Genomic DNA, 13,287 nt, shown 5'->3' on the forward strand with positions numbered 1-13,287 from the left:
TAATATTATTATAGTTTAGTAAGAATATAAAAAAAATTATTGTAACTTGTTGTTAATATTTTAATATATGAAATATAAATTTTAAATATTTTTAAGCAATAAATATTAATTATTTATAAAATTTAATTAAAATATATAAACTATATTTTAAATATTTAAATATAACCATTAAATATTTGTAATTAGCATTTTAAAAAATATTTTTTATTTTTAATTAATGATTTTAACACATTTGTAATTAAGCATCAGGAAAAAAAGAAAAATCACTATGTTATTAGAAGGGTGAAAAAATAATTAGACACCAAAAGTATTTTTGAGAGAAGAAAAACTAAAAATTTTAACTTTTTTTTTTCAAAAGTGTTTTTTAAAAATATATTTAAAAAGCTAAAAATTTTAGCAAAAAACAACTTATTTAATATAACTCTTTTAAAGAAGTCTGCTACCCTAGCACGTTTCTGTCTGCCTCTTTGGCAAGTCTAGGTTTTCAAAAGTTTCTTGGTTTGACGGCTACCATCTAAAGGGTCTGAAATAATTCTCTTAATCTATTTCTCATGTAATTGTCCATGGAGTCAGATTTCGCCGGTCTGTCTATTGATGATGAAGAAGAAGAAATCCTGCAAGCACAAGGAGAGGTAGAATCGGTAAGTGAAGAAGAGATTCTAAGTTTGGTTGGTTGTTTTCTTACAGACAGTATTATTCATTATCCAACAATGAAAAGTACCATGGCTAATTTATGGCATCCGGTCAAAGGTGTTCAAATTAGAGACTTGAGGGAGAAGAGATATATTTTTAAATTCTTTTATATCATGGATATCGAAAGGGTTTTAAAAGGGTCCCCTTGGACTTTTAATAATCACCTACTGGTTTTGCATAAGTTGAGCAGGGGAGAGGATCCGTTAAGAATTCCTTTAATTTCAGCATCTTTCTGGGTACAAGTACATGATGTTCCTATTGGCTTTTATTCTGAAAATCTGGCCATACAATTGGGAAATTTCATTGGAATATTCCAAGAGTATGATAGTGCTAATTTGGGGAAAGAGAATATGAATTATATGCGGATTAGAATACAGATTGATATTAGACGGCCTCTCAAAAGGAAAAAACAAGTTTCAAAATAAATGCTCTTACGTCAGATTTAAGTATGAGAGATTAACACTTTTTTGCTTTTATTGTGGCCGCCTAGGTCATAATAATTCTTTTTGTGAAATAAAAATGAAGGCAGGGGTGGAAATTGGTGAGATGGGATAGGATTTGTCTTTGCGAGCACAGTCAAGAAGAGCCCAAGCAATGAGTAGTGTCTGGTTAAGGGAGGAAGGAGGATTTTCAAATGGAAATAAAGGAGATAAACTCCAGGGAAATAGAGACTGGAGGATGGCAAGGAAATTTGAAAGTAATCCTGATCCCAATTTACGTTTCAACTTGAAAGGTAATGGGGTCTCCTCAGGTTTAGAGGGAATGAGAAAAATCGTTGACAATAACCACATGGCGATAGAGCATGATCTGGAGAGTGAGGTGGTTATATGTGAAGAGGGGAAAAAGAGGGTTAGAGGGGAGATTGAGGAAAGTAATAAGATGGGAAGGAGGAATAGGAAAAAGGTTGAAGTCAACCATTTGTTATCGGCGGCGGCTGCCAAGAGGCAAGCTGACCGGTCGCAATGAAAATCTTAAGCTGGAACGTTCGAGATTTGGGGAATCCTCGGACAGTCCGACGACTTCGGCATTCGCTGAAGCAACATTATCCCCAAATTATCTTCTTAATGGAGACAAAAGTAAATAAATTTCGGCTGGAGAAAATTCGAAGAAGCTGTGGGTTTCAATGCGGAATTGATGTAGATTCTATTGGATCAAGAGGTGGACTAAGTCTTGCATGGCGAGGAAATGTTATTATTACGCTTCAAAGTTTCTCAGATAAACATATTGATGTGATTGTCGAGGAAGGAGGAGATAATAAAAGATGGAGATTTACAGGTTTCTATGGTTCTCCATACTCGTGGGATAGAGGTGACGCATGGAATCTGTTGAGACAATTACGGTGTAATGGAGATTATCCATGGCTAGTTTGTGGAGACTTTAACGAAATTTTATATGGATTCAAGAAGAAAGGGGGATTACCTAAGGAGGAAAGAAGAATGGAAGATTTTCGTCAAGTGCTTGAGGAATGCAATCTGAATGATTTGGGCTATTCAGGTAGGTGGTTTACGTGGGAGATAGGGAATTTTTATGAAACGAATATTCAAGAAAGACTTGATAGAGGAGTTGCAACGGAGCAATGGAGTGCTTTATTCCCTAATTCCCTAATTAGGCACCTTCCACATACATTCTCTGATCATTGTCCACTACTTCTGGATACCGCTGATAGGAAAAAAGGAATGAGAAGAAGAAATTTCAAGTTTGAAGCATGGTGGGTGACAGAAGTAACATTCTTTAGCGAAACCAAACAAATCTGGAAAAACTCCACAGGAGATTTTTTGAACAGGATGGAAAATTTAAAAAGAGGTTTGGAGAGGTGGGGGGTCACGATCCAACAGAACACAAAGTTGAAAACAAAGGTCTTGTCTTCAAAGCTGGCAACATTACGTGAATCTGATAGAAGTGACGAGAATCTGGCAGAAATATTCATTTGAATCTTGAGATCGAAAAGGATGAACGCTATTGGGAACAAAGGGTTAATTGGTTAAAACTTAGTGATAAAAATACAGCTTTCTTTTACAAGCAAGCGTCACAAAGAAGAAAGCAAAATCATATTCACAGGCTTTAGTTTGAAGACGGAAAGGAGACAAAGGAGTGTGAGGAGAAAGAGGCAATCGCTAGGGAGTACTTTCAGAACTTATTTTCAACAGGAGGACAAAGAAATTTAGAGAGGATTCTGAGAGGAATCAAACGATGTATTTCAGAGGAGGACAATAATTATCTGAAGGTAAGATATACAAAGGAGGAAATATTTGAAGCTCTTTCAGAAATGGGACCTACAAAAGCTCCAGGTGAGGATGAATTTCCAGCCCTATTTTATCAGAAGTGTTGGCCAATTATAGGCGAGGATGTTTTTGGTTTTTGTCTCCAGAGGTTAAATGAAGGTATGGATTTACGTTCAATTAATAAAAAAATATTGTGCTAATCCCAAAAGTCCCAAATCCTTCAAGGATTACTCAATTTAGGCCAATTAGCTTATGTAATGTGATTTACAAATTGATAGCTAAAGTCATTACTAGAAGGCTCCGGAGAGTGATTCACAAATGTATTGATTTAGCACAAAGTGCTTTTGTTCCTGGAAGGCTGATTTCAGATAATGTCCTTCTTGCTTATAAAATTCTTCACACTCTGAAACTCAAGAGGGTGGGGAAAAAAGGATTCATGGCTGTCAAGCTAGACATGAGTAAAGTATATGACAGGGTTGAATGGGGTTTGTGGAAAGGGTAATGGAAAAAATGGGATTTGATTCTGATTGGATTGAATCAGTTTTAAATTGTGTCTCTTCAGTCTCATATGAAGTGATAGTCAATGGTAATAGAGGGCAAACAATCACTCCATCTAGAGGCCTAAGACAAGGAGACCCTCTAAGTCCGTTCTTATTTCTTCTTTGTGCAGGACTTTCAAGTCTAATAAGGCTTGCAGAAGAAGAGAATACTCTTAAAGGAGTTAAAGCAAGCCGAAGAGGACCAGCTATCTCCCATTTACTCTTTGCAGATGATTGCATCTTATTTGCAGAAGCTTCTGAAAGGGGGGCACAGTCTTTAAAACAGATTTTACAGGAATACGAGATAAACTTAGGGCAATGTGTAAATTATGAAAAATCAGCGATCTTTTTCAACACAAATACAGAGGAGGGGTAAAGGGTGATGTCTCAAAGATTCTTCGAGTTAGAAGAGCTAATGATATTGAACGGTATCTAGGGCTGCCTAGTTTGGTGGGGAAACGGAAGAAGTCATCTTTTCAAAGCTTGAAGGATAGACTCAAACAAAAGATTGATAATTGGGGTATTAGATTTCTCTCCCAAGGGGGGAAAGAAGTGTTTATCAAAGCGGTTCTACAAGCTATTCCAATTTATTCGATGAATTGCTTTCTTCTCCCTAAGACCCTTTGTGCAGATTTGGAAAGAATTGTTGCTAATTTTTGGTGGAGGAAGAGAATGAACAGGAAGAGTATACATTGGTGCACTTGGGATAATTTATGTTTGTTAAAAGAAGATGGAGGCCTTGGCTTTCGTAATTTTGCGAAATTTAATATTGCATTATTAGCGAAACAAGATTGGCGTCTTGTTAATTATCCAGATTCATTATTGGCGCATGTTTTGAAAGCTAAGTATTATCCCGATTCAGACTTTTATAAACCTAGATTGGGGAATTTACCGTCGTTTACCTGGAAGAGTGTATGGTCTGCGAAAGGTCTACTTGAAAAAGGTCTTTGCTGGAGGGTGGGGAGGTGTGATAAAATTTCAGTTTGTGATGATCTGTGGATACCAGGCAATAAAATGGTTAGAATATCGAACCAAGAAGTTAGTGGAAATATTGAATTAGTTTCGAAATTAATTGACACATGTAACAGAAGGTGGAAAATAGAGATGGTAAAAGATACCTTCCGACCGGATATTGCTGAGAAAGTTTTGAAGATACCACTGGCGGAGACGGAACATGACGACTTTCAAGTTTGGAGAGGGGAGCCGACCGGGGAGTTTTCAGTGAGGAGCGCCTATAAACTTTTACATGAGTCTTTATTGGATCCTAATGAATTAATTTTACATACCGAAACTACAAATTTCTACAGAAAGCTTTGGAATTTACATATCCCATCTAAGATAAAAATGATGACTTGGAGGATCTCATGGACCTTCATCCCATCCTTTTGCAACCTCAAAATCAAGCGGGTAATAGTGAATACCCAGTGTCCCAGGTGTGATTGTGAAGAAGAAAACAGTTACCATATCTTTCAATAGTGCCCTACAGTGATTGAGGTTTGGAGTCACTTAAATATGTCATGGGTACTAAATCAGAGTAACGAAAATATATGGAGTTGGCTTACTGGAATCTTTGGACAAGGAAATGATGAGCAACTTCGAATATTCTGTTGTGGTCTCTGGCTTATTTGGTTCAATAGAAATCAACTGGTGTATGAGAAAAAGAAAGTATCAGGAACTGAAATCGCAAGGAAAGTTAGAAGCTATATTTCAGAACTTGAAGCAACAAAGGAAGATAAACTTACTTTACACTCTTCAGATAAGTGTCACCAGGTGTTGAAAAGGGGAAGGGCAACAGTTCATTTCGACGCAGCTTTTGACCGTCAGACGTTCAGATCGGCATCGGGACTAATAGCATAGAATGGGGAAGGAGAAATCTTGGCGTCACAGGCAGTTCATCACTCCAATATAGAAGACCCATTTACAGCAGAGGCATATGCAGGATTACAAGCAGTAAAACTAGGTATTAGTCTGGGAATCAACATACTTGAAGTTATGAGAGATTCAAAAACGGTTATCAAGAAGTGCCAAAGTTCAAGTATTGATAGATCGGTCATAGGAGCAATAATCAGAGATATTCAGAGCAAGAAACGCAGATACCAGAAGGTTGAGTTTTCTTTTATCCCAAAAGTTAATAACATCTATGCTGACACTATTGCAATGAAGGCTCTCAAGAGTGGAGAAAGCTTTTACCTGGAGAGGGGAATCCCAGAATTGGTCCAAAATGCGCTGGAGAGGAGAAACCTTGGAGAGGAGAGACTTTGGCAAAGACCACCGGATTGAAAAATGAAAAGTCTCTCTGTTTGCAATAAAAGGTAGCAGAGAAAAAGTAACATTGGTAACCTGCTATCATTAAGAGCATGTTTGGTTTGGTGTATTGGCATAGCCAATACACCCCTAATCGGTGGGCCCCACCTAATGCGACTGTATTCCATCGTTTGGTTTGATGTATTTCTAATACGGGTGTAATCCTTTACCTTCCTAATCGGTGAAAACCACCGATTTCTAATCCCCCTCTTTTCTACAGATTAGTTGCCCCTTCGGTTTCCCCTCCCTGTTTTACCCTTTCTGCCGATTTGCTCCCTCTGTCTATATGCAAATCTTGAAACAGACATTGAAGATGGGTTTCACAGACATTGAAACAGACATGAATGAAACTATGTCAAAACAATATAACTCCTATTTTCAGAATTTTAAAAAGAAAAAACACTTTCTTCCTTTTCTTATTTCTCTCTTCCAAGGTCTTCATCATAGAAACAAAACCCAAAGGTGGAACCATTTTTGCAAGCATAATTTTTTGGAATTTCGAAGACCACTTCTTTCACTTTCTTTGAAACTCTATTTTCTTCTTTCTTGTTTGGGAATTTAAAGATGAAGAAACGGAGAGGTAAGCTGACTCGAAAGATGATGGAGCAAGTGCCAGGGGCATTGGGAACTAGCGCTAGCTTGGCTCTTCGTTTGGGACAAACCATTTTCTCCTCTGCTTCACTTCTTTTCATGTGTTTGGATGTTGAATTCTATAACTATACTTCTTTCAGGTGATTCCCAACAGCTTCATTTCTTCTATTTTGTTGGGTCAAATTTTGATTTTGGTTTTCTCTTTACCCTTTAATTGTCAATACCCATGCCCTTAATTCTGTTATTTTGTTGGAATTCAATTTTTTGTTACTTGATTTTTGGTGTTAAAGTGGAAGTCTCTGGGAAAACTGTCACGATCATCATCTTGATGAATCTAGTACTATGTTAGGAGTTAAAAATTTTTATGAGAGGACTGATCAGAATTTCTTTGCTTTTCCATTTTTATTGAGGAAGAAAGATAAATGCAGTCAAATGAGCTGTATGCAATTCTTTTATGTGATCTTTTGGGTTCTGGGCTTTGGAATTATCAAATGCTTTCACTTGCTTAACTATCAAACTTCAGTAAGGATTATAATATAGTTTATTGTTTTTGAGTTTAAAAAAGGGGTGAACTGTATGTTATTTCTTCTATTTCAATGGAAATTTCTCTAAGTTGATTCTAAAACTAGTTATCATGAACCTTAGAGTTTATATTTGCTAAACATGTAACCTTCTATATAAATTATGTAAATTTTCCTTTACATGAGTTTTATTCAACCATGTTTTTGCTTTGTGAACCAGAAATATGATTCATTTGATTGACTACGTTAGTGGCTGCTAAAGTCTCTTGTCACCTTGCATACCACTTAAAAGAAATGAAGAAAAAGCCTTTTGTAATTGATTGCCTCGAAATTTGACTGAAATAAAATGTTATTCGATTGTTTTAATTAACTTGAGAGGGAAAAAGATTATGTATTGCATGTACATGTGATTCTATATTATGCTTTTCCTTTTTTAGTAGTTTTTTTTCTTTTCCATGACTCGATATCATCTACGCAAACTTTCATTCTTGCTATTGTTTTGCTGTTATTGAAATAGTGTTCAAATATTAGGCTCGAATCTTATGCAAGCAAAATAATGCTTGTTCATCTTGTAATACTTTTCCAGTTATGAGACCTTTGTTCTTATAGTTGTCATCTTTTTTCTTTAATTTTTTTAAAGATCAGTTCACAGCAAAGTTAGTTGATTACTTTTCCTTTTCTGAAATCTGAATTCTGTATCTGGTGAAAGTCATCAGCAACATGTATGATTGATTTGACATTATTTATAGGTGGAGTTGCATCCTTTTTGGAGACAAGATGAACTGGTGAAGTTTTGCCAATCAAAAGGTATCCATGTGTCTGCTCACACACCTTTGGGAGTACCTACTTCAAGTCCCGGAGTGTCTGATAGTGGATCGGGTGGGGAAGATGAACCTGGAACTCCTCGCATTTCATTTAGGAGGTCTCGATCAGTATATGGACCAATGTTGAAATTGTCGGTTGTTGGAGAGATAGCAGATAGGCACAAAAAGACACCCGAACAGGTATGCTAATGAATGACTTTGAAATACGCCACCAATATGTTTTTTGTAGTCAACTGCTTAAAAGTTGGCGTATGAAATATTTCCCACGTGACCAACCTAGGATTAAACTTGAGCTTGCCTCACAAACTTGATAAGTTTTAAGCTTCAAAATGAACTCGTACAGAGATGAAACTTGGTAAACTTTGGTCAAGTGAAGTCTGAATAGAACTTGCCTCGCCTCATTTAGTTTCACTTTGCTCTATAAATTTGACCACTCTCCATTTGTACCATGTGTTGATAATGCATTTATCATTTTCATGCTGTTGTACCATTACCGAGAAAGGAAAGAAGACTGCATGAAGTAATGACTATAATTTGCCCAGACACAGGAAGCTGCATATCTTTTATGGTTATATGTAACCATGAAAAGCAATATCTTTATTATTAAAACCGAGTTCATATAATTTTCGGTGAACCCCTGAATAACTAATAAAGAAGTATATCTCTAGGAAAGTACTAATATTATGGTGAGTCTCTTTCGGTTTAACTTCCACATATGGCTATACCAGAGAATTTCCAGTTGTCAACTACCACCAACCCCATATAGCAGGTTTTCAATCACTTTTTCCTTTTCCGTTTCCACCAAACACCAAATGAAGAGCGTATTCACGGAATAGCTCTTCAATCAGGTCAATAAGCTTTAAAGCAAGCCTACAATTATACGTTATCCATACATCTAGTGAACTTCTGAGTTTAGTGAGCGGTGGAACAAACCTTATTTCTAGGCACTTTATGCATTCCAACTAAAAACAAAATACAAAAGGAAAGGGAAAAATGTGGATAGAAATAGCTAATAAAGGGCTCTGTGTTAATAACCCAATCAATTGTTAGAAAATATATTATATTACCTTCATTGATAATAGATAAAAACATTGCTCGTATGTTATTGTTTCAATTTCCTGAGTGGTCCAAGGCTTTAAAGGATTGAAATCGAGAAATGCATGTCAAATGCACTTACAATGGTGTTCAATCGTGTAGACCTTAAATGTGATAATGTGCATTGTGGATATGTTGAGCAGTAAGCAAGTAGTAGTAAGTTGATTGCCCTTTTTTTCTTTAGCATCAAGATGTTATGATTGGAACTGAATAATGCTTTTGATCAGGACCTTCTGATCTTGGATATTTTGTGTACTTAGAGCTTCATGTGTATGATAGTGCATTATTTTATCTTGGCTCAGTTCAAGGTTCTCTTAATAAAATGTAACAATGGCTTGAATTCCCTATGAGCATTACTCTGGTTATTTAGTTAAAGCAAGAAATGCTTCATCCTAGAACATCCGTGTTCAGTTGACTTATTGCCCTTAAAAGCCACGATATGCTTCCTGTCCTAACATGCTATGTTTAACTAGTCTAGCAGTTCTAACGATTCTAAATCATGTGGTTGTGCTTTGCTCCTTTTGTAGGTAATCCTACGGTGGGGTTTTCAAAGAGGAACCACTGTTCTACCATGTAGCTTAAAGCCTGACAGGATAAAGCAAAATATCGACATATTCAATTGGTCACTGTCGGACGATGAATGGAAACGGTTGAATCAGATTGAACCGCAGGTATGTTTATTTGGAGATGGTCCTCTAAACAATCTCTCGGGCAGAGGTCTGACATTCGGTAGCGGTCCCCTTCAAGCTGTGCACGAGATAGAAGATGATGCAGAATCAAACGCCTAAAATCCGTGCAAGCTTGTCAGTTTTTTTAAGATAAAAATGTCCCATTTACATTCAATCCATGTGGATGGGCGGTTTATTATATTATTGATGCTCCCCCATTGTTTGCAATACTTTTAGAGTTCATGGATGATGAATAGAAAGTCAATGAAAGACATTATTAGTATAATATGAGCTAGTTAGTGGCAGAGTTTTCCTTATAAACAAAACAAAAAAGGTGTTTCATATATTTCTGCAAGCGTGTCTTTGTATGTAAACATCATGAAATGTCAATTATCAATGATTTTTTTTTCGAAAAGATGTCACTCTTGTTTTAAGTTATTGTGTGGATTTTGATTGTAGATGGCTCAAATTATACTTGTCAAAGAAAATTTTATTTGACTTTTTTTTTAATTACATGGTCAATGCTTTAATTCCATTACCTTATTCCACCTAATTCTGGTTTTGGTATGAATTGTTAAGTGGTTATCTTGTCAAACACCCCTAACTAGCTTATAACTTTGTTGAAAACAGTATTGTATTAACTTCAGGAGAAATGATGCTGGGTGATCGTGTGGTGCAGTGTAGTTATATTTCCATTTTCAATATATTAACTTCAATAGAAACGGTGCTGGTTGATCATGTGATGCGGTGCAGTTATACTCCTTGGTGTAACTTTTAAGGAATTATAGCTGTTAGGATTTTACGTTGTTTCTTTTTTCCATTCCCTTTTTTGTGTAATTTCCTCATCGAGATAGAAGAGGGAAGGTTTTGAGAGAGGCTGGGGTCGGATGTTTAAAATCTATATCTGATATGTACAACGAATTATTTTATTTTGCTGTTCTTTTGGGCTTGATAATGGCTTTAAAGGTCACCAGCTTTTAGCAGTTCTGCTCATTTACCTTCCGGCAATTGACATGACTTAGAGTGGCAAATGTTATGCTTTTACCTCTTATAACATTGAATTGTATGCTTGTTGAATCATATTGAAATGCTAGATACTTAACTGACTAAACTTGTTTGAATGTAGGAACTACAGTTCCATCAAACACCACTACTGCAATTCTTGCTGCTCCCAATTTGTCGAATCCCATGGCTACAGTTGTTGGTGCTGCTTCAAACCCATTAACCTATAATTTGTAGTTGAATTTGAATTATGATCCAAAATGCAACATATCAATGATGAAATACGGCGATGCATCTGCTTGAATTTCTCTGTCTAGTTGGCCTTTTAAGTCCCTTCTGATTTGGTATCCTTGGAAAATTATTTGTTTTGCACTCTTGGCATTTTAATATCATATTAGAATAACTAGTTTATAACTTTGGAGTAATGATTCATCGTAATTTTACCCATTTTTATATATTTCTTTAATTTTTTAATTCATCACAAGGTTCATGCCATAGGGGCAAAGCTAAAATCAAAAATAAAAAAGAACCTCATTGAGGAAGAAAATTCAGAGAATAAGGTAAGAAAACCAAAAAATATAGCAACTGAGAGAATATACAGAGCTATGTTTCTCCGACTCTTCATTTTGCTTGAAGTATCCCTTTTTTATACCCCTGTCAGAGTATTCATTTTTCTTAAAGTATTTGGTTTCAACACCCATGCCCGACGATGAAAGAACCTCTTTGAGAAAGTTATACAATAGATTTATTATATAAATTATTTTAAATTATATAAATTCATATAAGAAAATTTATTATCAATAATTTTATGAAATTATATCTTATTAAATTATATGTAATAATAATTATTTTAAATTATACAAATTCATATAAGATAATTTATTAGTTATAATTATTTTAAATTTTATTAAATCATATATTTTAATTAAAATATATTTAATATTAATCATTTCAAATTATCTTTTATAGTATCATATATTATGATTTGAGTAAATTCATATAAGAATATTAATTATTAAGAATTTTATTAAATTATATATTTTAATTATAATATATTTAATATATTTAATAATAATTATGTTTAAATATGATTAAATTATTTATTTTTGATAATAAATAATCTTATTAAAATTTAAATAACAATAACAATAATCATTTACCAAAACAAATTTATGCTAAGGGTATTCTGGTCATTTTAGTTTTCTCCATTATGCTATTACACCTCTATTACATTCAACCAAACACAGTTTTACTATTACGCCTCTATTCCATTACATTCAACCAAACAGTTGATTTGCTATTACACCTCTATTCCATTACACCTCTAATCCAATACACCTCTAATCCAATACAGCGAACCAAACGTGCCCTAAGACTGGTGGGTGGATTTGAAACGATTTGATATAAGTGGTGTCCAGCTATTTTTGAATTGACTGGTTTTGGATAGGAATAAGATTTGTTTATTTGATATAACTCTTTTTCCTAGAAGTACTTTTGGAACTAGAAAGGCTTCTTTTAAGCCCTATTAAACAAGCTTTCCTAAAAGCTTTCCTAAAAAGGGAATCTGAAAAAGAAGGGAATCTCAAAAGTAGTCCGAATGACTTTAATAGCATGATTGTGGAATTCATAATAACATCTTTTCATCATTACAAATGATTGGATAATATATTTGACACATATTATTATATTACATGTAGTGAATCAACTTATTTTGAGTTTATTTAAACATCCAACCAAAAAGTAAACTTTTTTTTTTAATTCTCTAGGACGTTTAAATGTATATATTTAATATTTTCTATTAAATATTTTATTTTTATTTTTATATTCATTTTATTCTAAAACAAAATCATTATTAATAAAATTTATTCAAATAAAATATTATATAAGATTTTATTCAAATAAATATATATTTTTCATTTTAATTAAAATCAATCGAGAATTTTTCTACTAATGTAAATTATTTAGTTGATTATTTTTATTAAATTAACTACAGATATATATTTACATTAATGAATAAATAAATTGTAATGCAATGAACTAAAACAAATTTATAACTTTTTGAATAATTTTTTTAATTTTAATTCACCATAATATCATTTATTTTTAAATTTAATATTTTAAAGAATTATAATATCAACTGTTTACAATTATTTTAAAATCGAACTAATGGTCAAACCAATCAAACCATCGATTTTCAGTTCAACCACTAATTTTCGATTGAACCACCAATCCAATCGGTTCAAATATTTAAAATAATAATTTAAAAAAATAAAAAAAAAGTATAAATGGAGAAAAGTAAAAAAAAAAGAGTATGAAATATAAAATAATAGAATAGACACAAAAAAAAGTAATAAATCACAAAGCCTTTCAAGTTTTTCTTGTCAGTAAAATAGTTGGCTTTCCTTGAATAAAGAGAAAATTTCAATTAACTAGACTTGTCCAAATATCGAATAACTCGCTTTACCTAAATTTAATTTAAAAATTAAAAAATATTTTTGAAATTAAAATTTAATTATAAAAAATATAAATTAAAAATTAAAAATATATTTTAATATTTTATTAATTTTTCAAAAGTAAAATGAACTTTTTGAAAATGTTTAGGATTTAAACCTAAGGCTAGGAATAAAACTTTGTTTGCGAAAAAGCCTAGCAAGAAAGAGAACTTACATAAATAAGTTGTAGGTTTTACTACCATCATTATTATAAAGAAACTAGACCCTGCCTTATTTCCTATTCGTTTGTTCAGCACTAATTTATTTGGTTACTGCTGTTTTCTCCCCTACACATCATATTAAACCACTATAAAAATCAACGGAAAATGGAAATAC

The 13,287-nt window shown here is 33.5% G+C and overlaps 1 protein-coding gene and 1 long non-coding RNA gene across 3 annotated transcripts; one reads left to right on the forward strand and one right to left on the reverse strand.

Annotated features, from left to right (window-relative positions):
* Positions 1-427: 427 nt before the first annotated feature.
* On the reverse strand, positions 428-5,786 carry LOC107910153 (uncharacterized). 2 transcript variants are annotated; one of them, XR_005910255.1, is made up of 4 exons: positions 5,645-5,786; positions 5,197-5,422; positions 5,017-5,098; positions 429-614 (listed from the first exon to the last, which is right to left on the reverse strand). It is a non-coding gene; the product is annotated as an uncharacterized lncRNA (long non-coding RNA). The 2 variants fall into 2 exon arrangements; XR_005910254.1 differs by having other exon boundaries at positions 428-614; positions 5,197-5,759.
* Positions 5,787-7,586: 1,800 nt separating this feature from the next.
* Positions 7,587-9,867, forward strand: LOC107910152 (aldo-keto reductase family 4 member C10-like). The gene is made up of 2 exons (XM_016837925.2): positions 7,587-7,874; positions 9,317-9,867. The coding sequence occupies exons 1-2, from the start codon at positions 7,815-7,817 to the stop codon at positions 9,575-9,577; spliced, it is 321 nt and encodes a 106-aa protein (XP_016693414.1). The 5' UTR covers positions 7,587-7,814; the 3' UTR covers positions 9,578-9,867.
* Positions 9,868-13,287: the final 3,420 nt, after the last annotated feature.

Source organism: Gossypium hirsutum, chromosome D02, assembly GCF_007990345.1.
Source record: "Gossypium hirsutum isolate 1008001.06 chromosome D02, Gossypium_hirsutum_v2.1, whole genome shotgun sequence".
Classification (NCBI taxonomy): Eukaryota; Viridiplantae; Streptophyta; class Magnoliopsida; order Malvales; family Malvaceae; genus Gossypium; species Gossypium hirsutum.